Source organism: Sesamum indicum, linkage group LG6 (assembly GCF_026168435.1).
Source record: "Sesamum indicum cultivar Baizhima isolate 11 linkage group LG6, ASM2616843v1, whole genome shotgun sequence".
Lineage (NCBI taxonomy): Eukaryota > Viridiplantae > Streptophyta > Magnoliopsida > Lamiales > Pedaliaceae > Sesamum > Sesamum indicum.
This window is the reverse complement of record NC_142662.1, coordinates 24,999,427-25,017,767: the sequence shown is the minus strand read 5'-3', so window position 1 is coordinate 25,017,767 and position 18,341 is coordinate 24,999,427. Positions and strand designations below refer to the sequence as shown.

The 18,341-nt window shown below is 35.5% G+C and overlaps 3 protein-coding genes across 4 annotated transcripts; 1 reads left to right on the top strand and 2 right to left on the bottom strand.

Moving 5' to 3' along the window:
* The first annotated feature begins 1,841 nt into the window (after positions 1-1,841).
* On the top strand, positions 1,842-8,116 carry LOC105163485 (uncharacterized). 2 transcript variants are annotated; one of them, XM_011081843.3, is made up of 7 exons: positions 1,842-2,288; positions 3,246-3,395; positions 3,864-3,937; positions 4,039-5,814; positions 6,461-6,602; positions 6,698-7,414; positions 7,810-8,116. In XM_011081843.3, the coding sequence occupies exons 2-7, from the start codon at positions 3,254-3,256 to the stop codon at positions 7,830-7,832; spliced, it is 2,874 nt and encodes a 957-aa protein (XP_011080145.1). In that variant the 5' UTR covers positions 1,842-2,288; positions 3,246-3,253; the 3' UTR covers positions 7,833-8,116. The 2 variants fall into 2 exon arrangements, with proteins under 2 accessions (XP_011080145.1, XP_088737154.1); XM_088881028.1 differs by lacking the exon at positions 7,810-8,116 and having other exon boundaries at positions 1,843-2,288; positions 6,698-7,597.
* A 2,081-nt stretch (positions 8,117-10,197) lies between these two features.
* Positions 10,198-13,915, bottom strand: LOC105163486 (tetraspanin-18). The gene is made up of 6 exons (XM_011081845.3): positions 13,497-13,915; positions 13,256-13,355; positions 12,405-12,485; positions 12,221-12,325; positions 11,142-11,330; positions 10,198-10,528 (listed from the first exon to the last, which is right to left on the bottom strand). The coding sequence occupies exons 1-6, from the start codon at positions 13,760-13,762 to the stop codon at positions 10,457-10,459; spliced, it is 813 nt and encodes a 270-aa protein (XP_011080147.1). The 5' UTR covers positions 13,763-13,915; the 3' UTR covers positions 10,198-10,456.
* A 1,153-nt stretch (positions 13,916-15,068) lies between these two features.
* Positions 15,069-17,262, bottom strand: LOC105163487 (37S ribosomal protein S27). The gene is made up of 4 exons (XM_011081846.3): positions 17,125-17,262; positions 16,940-17,051; positions 16,393-16,646; positions 15,069-15,365 (listed from the first exon to the last, which is right to left on the bottom strand). Exons 3-4 carry the CDS (start codon positions 16,620-16,622, stop codon positions 15,275-15,277), a joined length of 321 nt encoding a protein of 106 aa, XP_011080148.1. The 5' UTR covers positions 16,623-16,646; positions 16,940-17,051; positions 17,125-17,262; the 3' UTR covers positions 15,069-15,274.
* Positions 17,263-18,341: the final 1,079 nt, after the last annotated feature.

Genomic DNA, 18,341 nt, shown 5'->3' with positions numbered 1-18,341 from the left:
AATAGAGTTAATTACACTTAAACTCCTCCTAAAAATACAAAATTACACTTTTCTAAAAAAAATTCAAAATTAAACCCTAAATGAGGTGCGGACAAGGAGGAAGCTTGAAGCATAGAAAGTAAAGTCCAAAACCTCATCATATGGCTAATCATAGGAACACTACTCTAATCAATTGTTTATTACAGTGGTTAAGAATGTCCTTTTCAATAGTCCCACCTTACAGATATCTAAAAAATAAATAAATAATCCCACCTTACACTCTATACTAATATATAAAATTGCAAGGGAAACCCCAACCCCCCACCCCTACCTAATGTGTTATTTTTTTGACACATTTCTCCAGTTGTCAGCTCATTGTGTTTGTCAAAGGACAAATGTCGATTATAATACACACTGATTACTGCAATTTGCATTTATATTTTTTCAGGGGAAATTATTTATTTGGCTTTTATTAGCAGCATCTGTTAATAATTATTTAATTATGTAGCTAATTAGTTGAGTGATTAAGTTGTCATGTATGTTGTAACTACACATAGTACATGGGAGTTGGGACCTAATCTTTGGAGCAATATGGGAAAAAAGATCCATAAAAGATATAATAAAGTGGAAATATAAATAAATAAATAAATAAAAGTAGCATCGTTCTTGAATTTTGATTTATCTTGTTCATTTGGGCTATATCTGGATCGAATTATTTGGAATTAAATTTTAAATTTTCATTGAATTTGAATTATCCAAATAAATTGGACGTAATGGTTTGGATTCAAATAATTTTGAAAGATAAATTGTGAATGCATTGTGTATATATATATATATATTAAAATGAGAATTCAAGAATTTAAAACTATTTATAGCATAGAATTATTCAAACAAGTCCGATGGATCCGATGTCATGAATTTGAAATCATTACTTTTAGCAAATATTAAGGGAAAAATATCGGGCTTATTTAGTAAAAATTTAATATAAGTATATTAATTTTTATTTATTAAAAAATACCGTATGATATATGTTTAAAATCGTGTCAATGTGGGAAATAAATACTGTTATATAAAACAGAGTATTTTTTTTTTCTTAAAACGCGTGTATAAATATACATTTATAGTAGCACAAAGAGATGTTGAAGTCCAACTACCAAAAATATTTAGACCACAACTAGAAACATGTCATCCTCAAAGACAATGACAGGGATTCTCATTTAACTAGAATATACACTTCATGGGGCCAAATAGAATTAACCCAAAGAATAAGGACTATTAGCTGTAAATACCTCTCAATATTTAAAACTTTTAAATATCTCTGAAGTTAATGATCGTCTAACAAATACCATTAACGACAATTCATTATAGAAGTATTCGTAATTTTTCAAAATATGATGAAGTATTTATAATTATGGAAAATCTTATAGAAACTCATTGTAGATTTCGATTTAATTAATACTAAATTGCATTTTTTTTTGTCATATATATTGAGCGGCTTTTAGTTATGGTAAATATTTTTTTCGATCAAAAATCTATATTTTTGTATCGATTATATTTAATTATGGTAAGTGAAAATTATTTATCACGATTTTAGTATATTACTATTAAATTATAGTCAATAATTTTTTTTTTCTAGTGTATGTAAATAATGGAGGAAATATAGAAATTAATAAGTGAAAAAAAAAAGCATAAAAAAAATAAAAAATACATTAAAAGGCGCTCTCTCTTAATATTTCGTACATATAAATGAGCTTCGGCAATTTAATTGCAATATTCATTTAATTTTTTGTTTAAAATTAGTCTTTGATTTAAAAAAATAAATAAATATATATATATATGTATGTATATATATGAGAATTTGCAGCTCATACGATTTACGTAACCAAAAGTGATAAACAAAGCAGAGTAAACAAAAGCGGGTCGAGTCCGACAGAGAGTCGGTGGAGGAGGAAAAAGCAAAGCTCCACTGCAAGCCAAAAGAAGGTATCTCTTAGTATATTAACTGCTTGAAATTCCGGCGAATCTCCGGCCACATTTTCGCCGGAATGTTGGATTCCGGTGGATGTTTCTCTTTCACTGTTTGCAGTGTTTTGCTTGGGCTATCGGACACTGTTTCTGTTTAAAATACACGTTTTTGCGCGTGGAGGGAACAGAAGAAGTTGTGGATTCTTGAGCTGCTTGCATTCTTGGAGTTTGCCTCTGATAGTTTATTCCTTTAGTGCGGTGATAATTTTCGGAGCTTCTGTGGTGGTGTTTCCTTTTTGGGGTTTCCGCCTTTTTGTACTGCCCTCCGATCTCGCTTTTCGAAGGTAAGAAATTATAGGGGAATATGGTTTTTTGATTTTCTTTGTGATCTGCTTTGATGGCAGCTTTTCTGTGAAATGATTTTTGAATAAAGTTATGGCTCTTTTTCATAAAACAAAATTCAATTTCTTATTGTAATTACTTCTGTTGTTTGCTTGTTTTGCTGACAAAATTAAAGTATAACATTCCGTTTTGCTATAATATTATTCTTCCACTGTTCATTTAGTGGGCAGTATGCTGATTTTAGTGTTTATGCATAATTGTCTGTTCATATGTATATGATTAGGTTCAAATGTGCGCTGTAGTGGCGATTAACTTGGAAATGTAAAGAGATAATCATTCTAATATTTGTTTCTGTCAACTGTACGAAAATGTGTCCGTTTGGTGCTTTGATTCTGTAATTTTGATGTAATTTTTGAGAAACTTGGAGTTCATTCTAGGATGTGTAGAGAGTGGTCGCTTTTTGATGTGAGATTTCATGGGAATATGCTGTAAATTTCGACTTACAGGACATTGGGGGCAGGGAAGTATTGTCTTAGTTATTCTTTCTGCACCCGTCTTTTTCACATAAATCTAGGCAATTTGTTCTGTAGTAAATTTAACTCTTTATAACTATACTTTCATCTTTCATTCTCCTCCTTCCCCTCCATTTCTCTTCCCTCATTTCGGTCTCTGGAGCTTCAAGTTCTTTTGGTACGGACATTTGTTTTGCTTCTTTCACTCGTTTATTTATCTTTGTGTGATTCTTTTCTCTCTTTTGAGAATTTGTAGAAAAAAAAATTTAAAGTTATTGTTTTCCAACGTCAATGCTGCAAAATTTCCATCTTTTTGGAGTCTACATCTCGGTAATTTACCTTTCTTTGTGGCTTTTATCTTTTCTTTATTATCATCCCTTGTTGCAGATTTCATGTTTGTCAGTATGTTTCCATGTGTAATTTATGTCGTGGAATGCTCCTTATCAGGTATTGAGATGAATGGTATTGATCAGAATGACAAAAATCGCAATTTCAAGAAAACATATCCAGGATGCTTGGGAAGAATGGTGAACCTTTTCGAGTTAAACGTAGGGGTGTCTACAAACAGGCTGCTCGCGGATAAACCACATCGAGATGGTGCTCATTTCTTCCATTCCTTTTGCAGTATATTCTGCCATTTTCCTTCAACAAATTAGATTTTCAATGTAGGCAATGCACTGTGTAGGAATGCCATTAGATCTTTTTCATATCATTAAACAAATGAGTTTGATGTGGAGCAAGCTTTTGAAGGTTATAAATGAGAGTTTTTTGTCATCTTTTCTTCTGATAAAGAGTATGTTCACTATGGTTCTTTCGTGAAAGGCTTCTGGACCAAAATTATTGGTTACTATATAGAACATCAAATAAACAGTGAGGTTCTGAAGGCCCTACATGATTTTTTGGCCTGTGAAGGTGTTCTCTCCTGTGATAGGTTCCCTACTTTTTTCCTTAATTTTTTCTCTTTATTCATGGCTGGGATGTTGAATGGTTTCTTTTCCTGTTATTACTGATACGTTGACCATGATGTCAAGGTTGTCAAATGACATTGTATGAACTGATCCACAGGTTCCCTACTCTCAAGGAGCAGATCAGATGTATCAAGGATGAGCTCATCTGGTGACCAAATAGAAGAAAAAGTGGTAACATGTTCAAACTCTTTGTATCATTGAGTTAAAGCAACGCATGGAAGATGCTTTTTCGCACTTGTATTAATTTTGTTTTGTATGTTCTCGGCTTGCAGACTGCACCTGAATTCAAAAGCAGTTTTCCAAACAGAAAATCAAATGGAACGCCCATGAAAATGCTTATTGCCCAAGAGATGTCCAAAGAAGTGGACTCCCGGCGTGATCCTCCTAATTTAGTTGCCAAATTAATGGGGCTTGATGCCCTCCCACGTCAGGAAGCTGAGTCAACCACACAAAGAAGCCATTCTAGAGGTCGTCCTCGAAGTCATTCAGATATCCCTATCAGTTGCTGGGAGCAACAGAAAGGATTCTTTCATCACGTAGAACCAAATGAATACAGAGATGTTTATGAAATATGGCAGCAATCGCAGAAATCACAAGATGAGGAAAGATATGAGGAGACTATAAATGACAATAAGATGGATCTTGTTCGTCAGAAGTTCGTGGAAGCAAAACGCCTGTCTATGGATGAGAGACTTCGTAAATCTAAGCAATTCCAAGATGCATTAGAAGTTCTGAATTCCAATAAAGACTTATTCCTTAAGTGTCTGCAAGAACCTAATTCAATATTTTCTCAGCAACTTTACAGTCAGCAGTCTGTATCCCCTCCTATGGGGACAAAGCGAATCACTGTTCTTAGACCTTCAAAGATTGCAGACATTAATATTGCTGGAGCTGGGAATAAAGATGGAAATCAAATGAAAAAAGGTGCCTTTCTTCAGCTGAATGGGTTAGAAAAAACTCATCCAGGAAGTTCCCCTCCTGCAAGTTATCAGTCTTATGAAAATCCCACTCAACCGACTCGAATAGTAGTTCTGAAACCAAGCCCTGGGAAACCACATGATATTAATGCTGTCAGTTCTCCACAGCCGGAACCACCTAAGAGATTACAAGGTGGAGATTCTTTTGGCCTTGCAGGAGAAGATAAGAATCAAGAATCAAGAGAAGTTGCAAGGGCTATCACACAGCAAATGCGTGAAAAACTTGGCAGGCACCTGAGAGATGAAACCTTGACTTCTTCTGTATTCTCCAATGGTTATGCAGGTGATGAAAGTTCATTCAATAAGTCAGAAATTGAGTATGCAGATGGTAATCTCAGTGATTCAGAAATCATGTCTCCTGTATCTAGACACTCTTGGGATTATGTTAATAGGCTTTGTAGTCCTTACTCATCCTCCTCGTTTAGTCGGGCATCTTACTCTCCAGAGTCGTCAGTTTGTAGAGAAGCAAAGAAACGTCTCTCTGAAAGATGGGCCATGATGGCATCTAATAGGAGTTATCAAGAACAAAGGCATGTTCGCAGAGGCTCCAGTACATTGGGTGAAATGCTTGCTCTTTCTGAGGCAAAGAAGGTAGCACCACCTGGAGAAGAAGCAGGTAGTTCTAACGAAGAACCCAAGGATTCATATTCTCTCTTAGTTAGTGAACAGAGAAGAGATGAAAATGTGGATAGTTCACCAAGGAATCTCATGAGATCAAAATCTGTTCCTGTATCTTCTACTGAGTTTGAAACTAGGCTCAACATGGGTGTTTCAGTGTCAGATAATGGGAAAACAGAAGCTGCCAAGGAGGATGCAAAGGCAAGAACTGTTAAATCCTCGTTCAAAGGGAAAGTTTCAAGTTTGTTTTTCTCAAGGAGCAAAAAACCTGTTACCGATAAATCTCTTGTATCTGAAGATGAATTCCACTCTTTTCCTGAGGAAATTTGCAGTGATAGAGCTGCAAATATTAGTGACAAAGTGTCCGCCCAAGCATCAGCTGGTCTGCAGGGGCCATCAAGAAAAGCATCTTTCTCAAATCTAATTGGGAGGCAGGGTGTGATATCTCCTGAGGTAATTTCATTAGATGTTTTGCTGAATGTTTCGATTTTTCTTACCCCTTTGCATCTTTTATTTGATGTGTACTTCCATTTTGTGATTAGTCAATTAGTAGGCTTTCATGTTGCTTTCTTCCCTATTTATTAACTAATTAGAAGGTACTTAATTAAGCATTAGCTACTGACATGGTTATCTTCAATACATTCTTTTGCTTCTCAAAAAAAGTTAATTAATCCTTCAGAGTTACTCTTAGATCTTAAATACAATACTTAAATAAATGTTATTTGGTAAGTTATGTGTTCTATGTGCAATGATTAGAATGGGTATGGATACTGTAAAGTGATGATGAACAATGAAATTTGAGGGTCTTATATAAGGCATATGCTTAGAAAGTGTTTTCTTGGGAAGTTAGCAATGTCAATACAAGGATATGTTTAACGAAGAAGGAAGAGTTCAAAATTAATGCTTAGTTTCATCAACTTTGCCCCTACCTTCGGTTTAGTTTCTGCATATAAGAAGTCGATGGCCTGCTGGGTTTTGTAAATGTTTTTACAAACTTGTGTTTGCAGGATGTCAAATGTTCACTTTGAAATTTAATGGCCCAATTCATATTATTAACTAGAAAGCTGCAGACTTATGTTATACTTTTTGACCTATGCAGACTGAATTGGCCATGGCAAATCCTTGTGAATCTGGAAACCAAGGTGAACAGCCAAGTCCTATATCTGTCTTAGATGAACATTTTGAAGAGGATGAACGTACAGCAAAAGTGTTTCCCCATTATGCCAAGCCTGACCAACAAGGTACAACTCTTGTTGCCTGAATCTCTTTCTTGCATATATAGGTTAGTATTTTTCTTAATTTGGTGTTAAGTAATTTCGTCCTACCAACAATTCAGGAGTTAAGTTGCCACTTGATTCTACTGGATCAAACTTGATTGACAAATCGCCGCCCATAGGATCCATCGCTCGCACCCTGTCATGGGATGATTCGTGCATAGACACAGCTTCATCACATCCCGCAAAGGAATGCTTAATCACCGAAGAAACAGATGAAGACGAACAAAACTTGTATACCTATGTTAAGACATTATTATCGGTCGCTGGTCTCCAAGGTGAGGTGCAATCTGATTCATTTTTGGCAAGATGGCACTCACCCGAGAGCCCATTGGACCCATCGTTAAGAGACAAGTACATTGATTTAAAAGACAAGGAGACATTGCATGAGGCCAAGCGGAGGCAAAGGAGATCAATGCGAAAGCTTGTGTTTGATTGTGTAAACACAGCCTTAGTGGATATTGCAGGATATGGGTCAGACTTGGGCCAACGAGCTCTTCCATGCATCGGGGCCAATAATCACACATCGGACAGTGCATCGTTGACAATGGTGGACAAGGTGTGGGGCCGAATAAATGTATGGTTTTCTATCAAGGTCAAATGTGTATCAGACGACAGCGGGGATGAGAACAACCTGGTGGTGGAGAGATTGGTAAGAAACGAGGTGGCGGGCAAAGGGTGGATGGATCATTTGAGATTGGAAATCGATAACTTGGGAATGGAAATTGAAGGAGAGTTGCTGGAAGAGCTTCTCCAAGAGGTGGTGGTTGGATCAACAGGTAGAGTGTGACAATGCTTTTCATTCTTTTAGTTGTATCCTATCTTCATTTACTCAACTTTGTTATTGTTGTATCATGATTTTATCCCAGCGCCCCATCTCTATTATTCAGGAGTGCAAATTGTTGGAAATATGCATAGGCATGCATCCCTGATCCGTATCTATATATATATTGTTTGTATTCTCCTTTTTTGTCCAGCACCAGAAGGGTATGACTTCTTATTATAAATAAACAAATAAAGATGGATATGTTAAATAAGTACATCAAATCTGGGTGGGGTGTCTGTCTTAATTTATTATAGAATGGTCCTACTGACTCTCCTACACACTAGTACTGTGAGATTCCTGACATCGACTGACTGCTTTACCCGAATAATTTTACTTTCGTGGGTGCAGTACTGCTACGCTGTGTTCAGTAGATCCAAAGTCGGACAGCAGACTTGTTTTAATCATCTTGTTGTAGGGCTAGCGCTGGTCATGGGGTGACTTTGCACGGCGTATCTTTTGTTTTTGGGTTTGGGGAATAAGGCTTTGGATTCAGACACTGTAGTGCAGAAAGTTGGTCTTTTAAAAAGGGTTAAATTAATAATACACTTCTCTTCCTCGTCATGTCTGTGTTACCTGCTGCCTGCATTGTCCGTTAAGTAATAAATTGTAATAGCCAGATTTGTTGATATACAAAGAGAAATAATGTTGGTTAGAACTTATTAGCCCTGCGAAGTTTGACAAATGCAAACTTCTTGTTTGGAATTATTTGTTGGTTCAGCTAAGAAGACAAAAGATATGTCATCTTGAATTAGTACCAAATCACATGTGATCTCATTTTATATTACTATCAAAAGAAGGTAAAAGCCGAATACTAAAGACATGTATGTACCAATTGATATTATTAGAACAAACAAATACCAAATGTAAAACTAGGTCCTTGATGCAATGATTTTAAGTATTTCTTTTGCGTATATATGTTTTGATGTATCAAAATTATTTTTTTTATTTTGGGAAAATATATCATATCAATTATATTTTATTTACACCTAGCATTTTTAATATAATATAACACTATTATTATTATATTTTGAGATAATTATATTTACACTCTTTGAATTATGGTTTGAACAAATCACCCCTACTTTTTATATAACTATCATCATGGTATGCCGTCCATGCGTGTATGTGACAAATAATATTTCGTATCTTAAAATACATTATGAATAAGAAAAGATATATATAAATCAACACATCATATTTTCAAAAAAAAAAATAGAACAAAGCAATAAAGAAAAAGACACTTAGGGGTATTATCGTTATAACAATAAATTTGATGTTGCGGTATTGTAACCGTCTTTTTGTGAGAGAAAAGGACAATCTCTTCTATATTAGTATAGATTACAGAAATCACCTCAACCAAAAGATAATGTAATTTGTGTAATGATGTTGATAGTTTTGGAGGGTGTATGTGTCATTTTTTTAAAAATATGAACGGTTTGTGTAAATAAAATTGATGCTTTTTATAATTATATTTGTAATTATTAAAAAAAAAAACAGATATAAATTAAGGACACAGACAGCAAGTGTAAATGATATATAAAGCACATATTCAAAAGAAATCATCTCAACAGAATGATCTCCCTTTTTCTTGATATGGCACAAAATGATATCTCATTTGAGTTGATTTTGTTGAAATAAAAGGATATGAAGTTGTGACTTTTGAACGACAGCGGCAGTAACCATATCAAAAAGAAAAAAAGAAAGAAAGCTAGGCGACAATGAGATATACCCAAATGTCACAAACAAAAAAGCTCAAATTCTTATTCTTCATATGGCAGTAAAAAAGCAGCCAAAGAATTACTACACTGTCAGTCACTGAGTAGTAATATTACATCACAAAAGCAGAGACCGTAAAATCTCGTGACCCAAAAGTAGAACCTGCGCCACCGTGACTTTTGAAATAAATAACTTTATAGAATTGTAGGGTAGGGATTGAGAACATGGACAAGTTGATGGGAGAGTGAGATCTTTCAGATGTCTTGAGGAAACAGCTAAATGACAATGATAGTAAGTGAAGATCACATGGGGATCAAATTATTGCAATATGGGATTGCTTCTCTACCCTCCTCCTCCTCATATGCATACCGTGTAAGTATTAATTGTTGACCCGTTGGTGTCACTTTCCAGTCAAGATTTTAGATTTTTTGTTCTCCAATTATTGTGTAATAATTGGTTGTAATATCATGGGATGATTCATTTGTTATGGATAGAATCCACGTTGATCACTACGACAAGCTATAGTAATTATAAATTATTCATCAATTCAGTCTTCATGCCAAGAGAAGGAATTAAGTCTACAATGCTCCAACAAGAAAGTTGTCGTTTTTTTTTTAAAACAATGAATCCATGCATCTTGAGCATTCTAAACCCAGTGAAGAAACTTATACTCCTAATTTCTTTTCTGAATGATTCATGCGTGACATTTTTTTCTTGTTACAATGATGTTCTCATTTTGAAATGAATCATGTGGTCTAGAAATCATGGATTATGAAGTTCTTGTGTGGAGAATAATAGCGATCCCTAGTTTATCGGCTGAGGACATGCAGAACTTTGATAGAAAGAAGCCAAAGGATGAAGAATAGTAGATTTTGAAAGCCTTTTGCCTTGTAATGAGATGATTGATGTATATGTGCTTGTATAGATTCAACCTTCAGCGACAAAGTGGTGATGTTGGTTTGTGTTTGTTTGCCTCAAAATGAGATGACTAGTGCATTACCGGTAGCTAAGAATTAATAATTACAGCAAACCATATAGCACACTCATCAAAGGCAATTCCCTCTTTTTTTATACAACAGTTGCACCACTCATTCACACCATTTTTCTACCAATATACACAACGAAATCATGGGAGCAGAGATTGGTTGGACGATCTATTTACATCAAACGCAGCAATGTGGGAAAAGATTAAATGGCACATAAGCTACTGGTTAGGGAAAAACACACCAGGTGTACGCTGATCTTCATTTGTCCAAGATATTTCCCATCTTTATTGACTTCACTGCCTGACATCAGTGGATGGGTTTTGGTCCAGTAAACTGTGTTTTGCTTCACCACTGTTTAGTCCATACTGCAGACAAAATGTACGCCAGCAATTCAATAAGAATAAGAGTAACGCATGTCAAGTGACAATAGGAATTGAAGAGGATATGTAAAATACTGGACGACTGATGATAAAAGAAAATGCTAGAAGGAAAAGCCCAAAACCAACATCCCAAAAGAATGAGTTCATCTAGATGTACAAACTGGCTAACAAACAAAGGTTACAATGTCTTGGCATTTCATAGCCCAACACCAAACTTGCTTGCTAAGGGGTCAAAAATTAAAATCTTCGCCTTCACAACAAAGCCTCGGAGCGATTGGCAAAAGTTTGCGCATGGCCCCACCCCTACCCCAGGTTCAATACTCATCTCGTCCTCCATTCTTCCATCTTTCACTTAAGTGGTACATTACCAACCCACTAAGCTCAGCTAACTGGTTCGAACAATCACATATGTAGTAGTCTCAAAGCTACTTAATGCGCACACAGTAAAACTCATTAATTGATGGTACCATCATGACAAACTGACAACTTGATATTTGGACCAAAAGAATGACCAAAATTCGATGACAAACGATCACAATGCAATTTAAATCATGTAGTTCCTGGAAGCATAAGCGTTGTATTAATATCAGATCCCCACCTTTTCCCTCATCCTTGAACTCCAGATATCAGAATCACCTCTAGTCGATCCAGATGCTTGGCTTGAATATGGAGCAAGCAGTGGTTCTCTGGTACTACTCCTAAAACCATAATCTCCCTCAAGATCATCATCTTCTCGCGGCCCAGAAACCAAGGATCTCAGTATTATAGCAAAAAGTAGGGATAAGACCTGAAAAGAACAAAACACATGTCATGGTGAAAGCAAACCAGAGTTGACTCTAGTATCAGATATGCCATGGAATGCCATATGAAACAGTTTAGTTATTAATATTAAAATCATTATATTCTTATTTAGTTTTGCCCTTTACTGAAGTAAGGAGTTTAGAACTGACACTGAATGATGGAAGGACTTTCACCATAAGCTAGCTCTGAAAGACATAGACCCAAGTTTCACCAAAGGCAACTCTACATCTAGGTCTAGAAGGAACAAGTTCAAAACAAATTACAGAATATATCCAAAGCAAAGGCTGAAAAAACCTTAGTACAGTCCCCAGCAGCTGGTGGTTCAAGATGAGCCATAAACCCATATAAAAATTCATAGCTATTACCTCAATACAAACGGGTTGAGACTTAATAATCAGAAATCGCAGGGCTGATGTAAGTGAGATTTTCAAAGCTATTCTACAAACAAAGGATTATTAAACAGTAATCTGAAACTATTGGGTAGTAATTTGCAATAAGCTTCTAACAGGTCTATGACTCTATAACTAAGTGAAAGTAGGTCTTAGTAAACTATAAAGCATCAAATCCCTCTACACAGTTTCAATTATCGTTCCCAAAAACTCGCTCGTTAACCAACACACTATGTGAAATTTTCATCGATGAAGTCCCAAATACCAAATATACTACTAGGTTGCTTGTATCCATTCTCCTGTGAAGCAACTAGCTTCTAGAATACCTTTGTTATATGTTAGTTTCTTCATAGTGATTGGAAAACACCCTTGAGACCTAATTACCAAGTAAATTTCACATGGATAAAATTCTTCAGTAATATGTGCACCAAATAGAAGGGGAGAAAAGTAGGAAATTTAAATGCCAATATGGAGGAGTAAAACATGCCTGTATTACAATAACAGTTATGCCGACCCACGTAAAAATATCAACATTGTCTTCAATGAAGGTCCACAGACTGTCAAGCTCTCCAGTGGGATCGAAAGGGATATCCTGAAAAATTGATGTCAGAGGTAAAGGACGAACCACAAATCTGCAAACATCAGCACAAAAATAGCAACCAAGGCTCTACCTTCTCCCAGTGATGATCAAGAGCGATGAAAGCCACCAAGCCCGCTTCGAATAGAATAAATATCGTCATCAGGACAGTGTACTATGATTATGTTGATCAAGGGTATTACAATATTGGATGATAAAACATGCATTTCACCAAGATTTTATGAAAAATGGATTTGCAAAAACATACATATAACTCTTACTCAGGTGGAAAGTAATCTCTTGTTAGGAAACAACAAACTTAAGACTCACAATTGATGTCGAAAAGACATTGATTGACAAAATTTCTAATGCTCTTCCTAGGGGAACTTTCACGTCTCAAAATGCAGACTAAGGCGAAAAGCTTTAAACACCATCAACTTTCATATTGCTAAATGCAACATTGTCAATAGAGTTCTTAGCTCTGTTTCATCTATTATTCTGAAACAAAAGAATAGGATAATTAAAGGTCTACTTCTCCTCTCTCTAATATCTCTGACCAACAGATCCTTCATATTTCTCTGTCGTTCAAAATTTTAGTGGCAGAGACTGAAGCTTCAGCAGCTTCTGAGCTAACACCGCTGCCAACTATGACTGATCAGTAACATATCAGATTTTCGGGATATAATGACATTGGAAGTCTTCTCTCCGTAATCTATCAAGTGCCCTCATCATTCATCATCCAAATAAAGTAGAATCCAAGGTCCAAGTTGTTCTAATACCTCACAAGGACCAACTAATATCCAGTTGAGAATCAGAATATTTACACTTATTACGCTCAATCATCCCAGTCAAAGTTATACATACTTGTAAATATCACTATTACGAACACAACGAAAAAATTCTGTAGTTGTTCAAAAAGGAAGAAAGAGATGGAGAAAAGGATACAAAACAAAGGCAACAGCCGTTGACCGCCTCTGCACCAACGTGACCAATGCACGTAATGCAACATACCAAAATTCCAATCCCCATAAATGCATATATGAACCTGTCCACAAATATAAACATATAAATTAACATAAAAACTGCAGCCCTAACTCCTTCCACATAAAAACAGAGCAACAAATATAAGATAAAACAGAAATCACCAGAACCAAAGAATTCCGAAAAATACATAAATGATCAGTACCATGGAGCTGGGAGAGAGAGGGAATTGAAGCGGAAAACATCATCGTGGGATGAAACGAGGCCGGATGCGAAATTGAGAGGGTTAATGACGTCGAGGGGAAGCTGAGTCCCAGATTCATGCGGCGGGGGAATCTGGTGATGGTGGTGCTGCCATTGATTAAGCATGTAAGCAGAGTACACAATTATAGCTACACCAACAAATGCCTGCAGAAAATTCAGGAATTTGAGGACGAACGCCAGAAATGTATGGCAACATGGGGTTCGCATTTGTGGAATTTTTTATTTCTTTTATTTTTTCTATTTCTTTGTGATTTTGAGGGTATTTGAATTCAGGCAGGATTCAAGTGAAGTGATTGTCAGAAACCTAATTCAACTGTAGAAGAACAGAGATTTGCTTCTGAGTGCGTTCCAATTCATCAATAATAATTAATGACTTTCTTGTTGGCGTTTTGCCTTTCTTTTTTGTGTACAGAGATTTGAAATTTTGGGCTTACCAGCAAAATAAGCCCAATCTATATTTGGGCCAACATTTGGCCCATTTATACCAATATATATATAAGGCCATACTCATGAGAAAATCAATAGCGACTTTCATGCAATTATCATACTGACGACTAATAGTTAATTAATGATCAAAATTCTAATCTGAATTGAATTTGGCCAGACCTGAAAACAAGTGCAAGACACTTGCAGTAGCGTGGTTGCTGTATGGTACTGCAAAAAAGTGACCAATTAGAAGGCTTCAGTATTATCTCCAACATTCTCCCAATTCCTCATCTCTAAGTACAAGATGATTTTACTAGCCCGTTTCAAGTGTTGACGTAATCTTTGTGTTGTTCGTCCGGTTTGATTATTTTTAGAATTAAGTTTCATTTTTCTAACAATTGCTGCAGACACCATATGAGCTGGGAGCCCGACATGCTGCATGCCGGCGGAGCTCATGTGCGGACTGAACTGGCAGCCCTCGAAAACGAACTCCCCTCCAAATTCCTCCAACATGATTATAGTTAAGACGATATTTACTGGTTGTGGTGAGTGCATGGCGCCGATGAGCCTTAGCACCATCACGGAGTTGGATTCCAGGGCCTGATTTTCATTATCAGCTGGGAGTAAGTGATGTTTGCATGTGCTTTTCTTAGGCATCATTGCCGCAGGTTACTGCATTCAAACATAAAAACCGATCATTCTTCGGCCATGTATTGGACGAAATTTATGGATATTATATTATGCCTTTTGAGGAGTGTGGCTTGTGATTTGTTTCGACTTGGAAAAGTTTAACATTGGAAAGACGCACTGATTGATTTATTCTAACATAAAGAATAAACAAATAAAGAAAATTGAAACGTTTTTTTAGCATGCTTACAACCATTAATCAGTTAAACTTCTCAAACCAAACTTAATTAGATATAGTACAGTAATTAAACATGGTGGCTACTAATTTTTTAATTTAAACAAATGGATTTCAAAATTTCCAGGAGTACTAATTAACTCAAAGATTTTACCCTACCAATGCCAAATAATTATAGAACTAAAAAAAAATCCCAAACACCTTCTCCCATGTGCAAACTACTCGGGCATCAACTTTGCTCTCAACATTAACCATGAAAAGAAAAAAGAACTTGAAACGTGTCAAAAGCAGTTTATGAAAATTATTCGGCAGAAGATGTTATAACCATCACAAGTGTAAATATCTTAAGGGAACTGCAAAAGCATAGTAGCCTTGAATTCCAGAAATTAACAAATGAAGTTCTGTGCCACACGAGCCGAAGGTGATTATCCTTATCTGCCACTCTTTTTAGCCCGCTTTCCTTGGCCTTTCTTTGGTGGTCCCTTTCCACGACGCTTCAACATTTCGAGTCTGTTCAATCGCCTGTCGTAATTGATCAAGTTCAAGTCAGACATCACTCGTAAATATAGTGAAAAAGAGGCAGCAGTATTAACATGACATTTCAAAACATAACAAATGACATGATAGATTGATAAGAAAGTCTCCATTGATCACGAAGACTAAATCAATCTTGAGCTAGTTTCTCTATTGGACACTTCTGTGTTCCTAGTTGCAAAGAAATGCATTTCACAATAACACTTTCCTTGAGAAGTGATTCCTTTTCTTAATGTTTGCTGTAATGAATATATATTCCCATCTGAATTTGTTCCAATTCTCAATGAAACACAGACCTAGAAGTTCCACAAAGTGGTACTCATGTTAACAACCACCTCATTTAAAAGCTTCAGCTGTTAACATAATTATCTTAACACAGACCCCTCACATGCAAACCCTGCACGTAAACCTTTCTTTTATAAGTGGGTGACGATGAGATTTGGATCCCGGGACTTCTTGTTTGGTCTGGCTTTGATACCATGTTAGACTACCACCTCATCCAAAAGCTTAAGCTGTTATAGAGGAAATCATTCTAATATTAATATCTACCCAGTACATGGTAAAACAGCAACGGGCCAAGAAACTGATGGCAGCCAGTAACTGTTGAGATCCTAAAAGATGAATTCCATCCCATTTGGCCACTTTAACCAAAACAAACTTTCATAATATGATCACCCATTCCATTCCTCTAAAACATGCTAGAAGTGACTTCGGAGGGTATTAACTGTCCATCGAGCAATCTTTCCATACGCATTTCTAATTGCATAATACGCAGTTTGTAAAAGCTGCTGCTTTTCTCTTTGCAGTCAACTGCCATCCTATGATAGAGTTGCACCTTAGGAGACTGCATATTTGCATACACACTGTCCTTCATTATTGGGCATTTCCTTCCAAGATTAGCATAAAGCTAAATTCAAGTGCTTCTCTTATCCATCAAACCAAGCACTCATGGGAATACATGCATAAACATGAAGTAACACTCATAAAGTAAACAATGTATTTAATATATTCTTACTCTTGCTCTCGACGGGCCATGACAAGGGGATCATCTTTGTTGATGTCATAAGGGTACCACGCAGCAACTTTGTCACCGATGAGCTTTTTTCGTAGTATTTTATGAGGGGATCTTTGCCCAGTCGGGTTGAGCACATGACCGAAAATCCTAGCTCTCGCCTCAGTAACTCCTCTCTTGGCTGCTTCAGCCAAGACATTCTTCAAGCTCCCTAAGCCGCTGCAGACGCTCATCCTTCTGTTCTCACAATTTCCTACCTGACTCCAATAGAAAACCCAGATTAGAACATTGCGATACAACAAGAATATTCAAACAATTCATTAATTCCAAGAGAATTACTTATATCTTTCATGGGCAATTTGACAAACACCTGGGCCGCAACAAAAAAACCAAACTAACAAGCACAACATTCAATATCTCTGCTTAATAGAAACTCAAAAGGGAAACTTCCCTATGCCTTTAGGAATGGGACCGAAATAGCATCATAGAAGAAAGAGCAGTAGCCGAACCAACTGACATAGCTAGATCATCATCAAAAGATTTTCAATACCTTTCACTCTCAAGTGCTAGCATCAAATCAAGGAGCCTTCAACGGCGAACGAATTTGAACCCGAATGCGTGCCTTATATTGAACAAATTCTTGATCTCATGTACATTAATCGCTTCAGAAAAAAAAATGTGTGTTAATAAATGATAAGCGATATAATAAAACATGAGGGTAAAGTAGGAGCCTACCGGAAGAAGAACAGCAAGTGAGAAAGAGAACGCAGGAGTACGACTTGCGAGTGTAGTTTAGGGTTGTCTAAATCGCATTAGCTCTCGCTCAAAATACATTAAAGTCGCACCCAAGTTTGTCTGCCAAGTGCAAATTACAATTTTCACTGTATACACCACTTATCATTTTTACTGTCTTATTATTATGCTTCAAAAATATATGTTTTAGATTATTAAAAAAATATAATATTGCTAACTTAAATGTATACCAAAAAATTGAGCAGAAACAAAATTCCATATGCAAAATTCCATTTTTTTTTCTATAAATTTAGGTTGTTAGTATTTTTTATCCTATAATTTATTCTATTTACACATTTAGTCTTTTTTTTTTTATACGAATTAGTCCTAAACATCTTATATTTGGTCTTTTTTTGACCAATTTAGTCATCTGTTGACAATTTTGGTCTTCTTTACACTGTAATAGATATATTTTTTATCATACAATTATGAGTCGTTACGATAAAAAATGTCAATATATGACCAAATTTGCCGGAAAATGACCAAATATAAGATGTTTAAAACTAAATTCGTAAAAAAATGACTAAATGTGTAAATAAAGTAAATTACATGACCAATAGTGCTAATAAACTAAAGTTACAAGACCAAAAATATAATTTTTCTAATTTTATATCGAATTAATAATTTATATTATATATTAAGGGAGATTACCTCTTTATATTTCCTTGACATGGGCCCACCATTTGGTGATAACATTTAAGGACCAGGAGTACCAAAAGAATTAAAGTTTGAAAACCAAAATTACAACCCTAAATTGTTTGAGAATCAAAATCGCATTAGTGACTATATTTAAAGACAAAAATGCATGTATCCCTTTATTAAGATTACTATCAACATATTTAGCATATTATGTACTTTCGACACGTACGCTAAATATATGAAAACATTCAATAATATATATTATAAATTTACAATTAATTAAGATCTCAAAATAATATTCTTTTTTATGCAATACAAGGTTGCTTCGTTGTTATTGTTTTTTCTTTTTAAATTAAGTTTCATTATTTTTGAAAAACATATAAATGAATAATTTGAAAAGTTTGATTCAATTTCGTGTACCAAATATAGAATTGATATACCAAAATTATTCATTCTAAAGTTTATTCTGTTTCCTCAAATTTATTTTTACATATCAATCATGATTTCAGTCCAACTCGAAA

What these genes read in the sequence shown, in the direction of transcription:
- LOC105163485 (XM_011081843.3), top strand. Translation starts at nt 3,254, where the DNA reads ATGAATGGTATTGATCAGAATGACAAAAATCGCAATTTCAAGAAAACA. An exon ending in AGGGTGTGATATCTCCTGAG is followed by an intron (nt 5,815 to 6,460) that starts GTAATTTCATTA and finishes TGACCTATGCAG; the next exon opens with ACTGAATTGGCCATGGCAAA. An exon ending in GGTGGTGGTTGGATCAACAG is followed by an intron (nt 7,415 to 7,809) that starts GTAGAGTGTGAC and finishes TCGTGGGTGCAG; the next exon opens with TACTGCTACGCTGTGTTCAG.
- LOC105163486 (XM_011081845.3), bottom strand. Translation starts at nt 13,762, where the DNA reads ATGCGAACCCCATGTTGCCATACATTTCTGGCGTTCGTCCTCAAATTC. An exon ending in CTCTCTCTCCCAGCTCCATG is followed by an intron (nt 13,356 to 13,496) that starts GTACTGATCATT and finishes ATTTGTGGACAG; the next exon opens with GTTCATATATGCATTTATGG. An exon ending in TTGATCATCACTGGGAGAAG is followed by an intron (nt 12,326 to 12,404) that starts GTAGAGCCTTGG and finishes TCAATTTTTCAG; the next exon opens with GATATCCCTTTCGATCCCAC.
- LOC105163487 (XM_011081846.3), bottom strand. Translation starts at nt 16,622, where the DNA reads ATGAGCGTCTGCAGCGGCTTAGGGAGCTTGAAGAATGTCTTGGCTGAA. An exon ending in ATGGCCCGTCGAGAGCAAGA is followed by an intron (nt 15,366 to 16,392) that starts GTAAGAATATAT and finishes CAATTACGACAG; the next exon opens with GCGATTGAACAGACTCGAAA.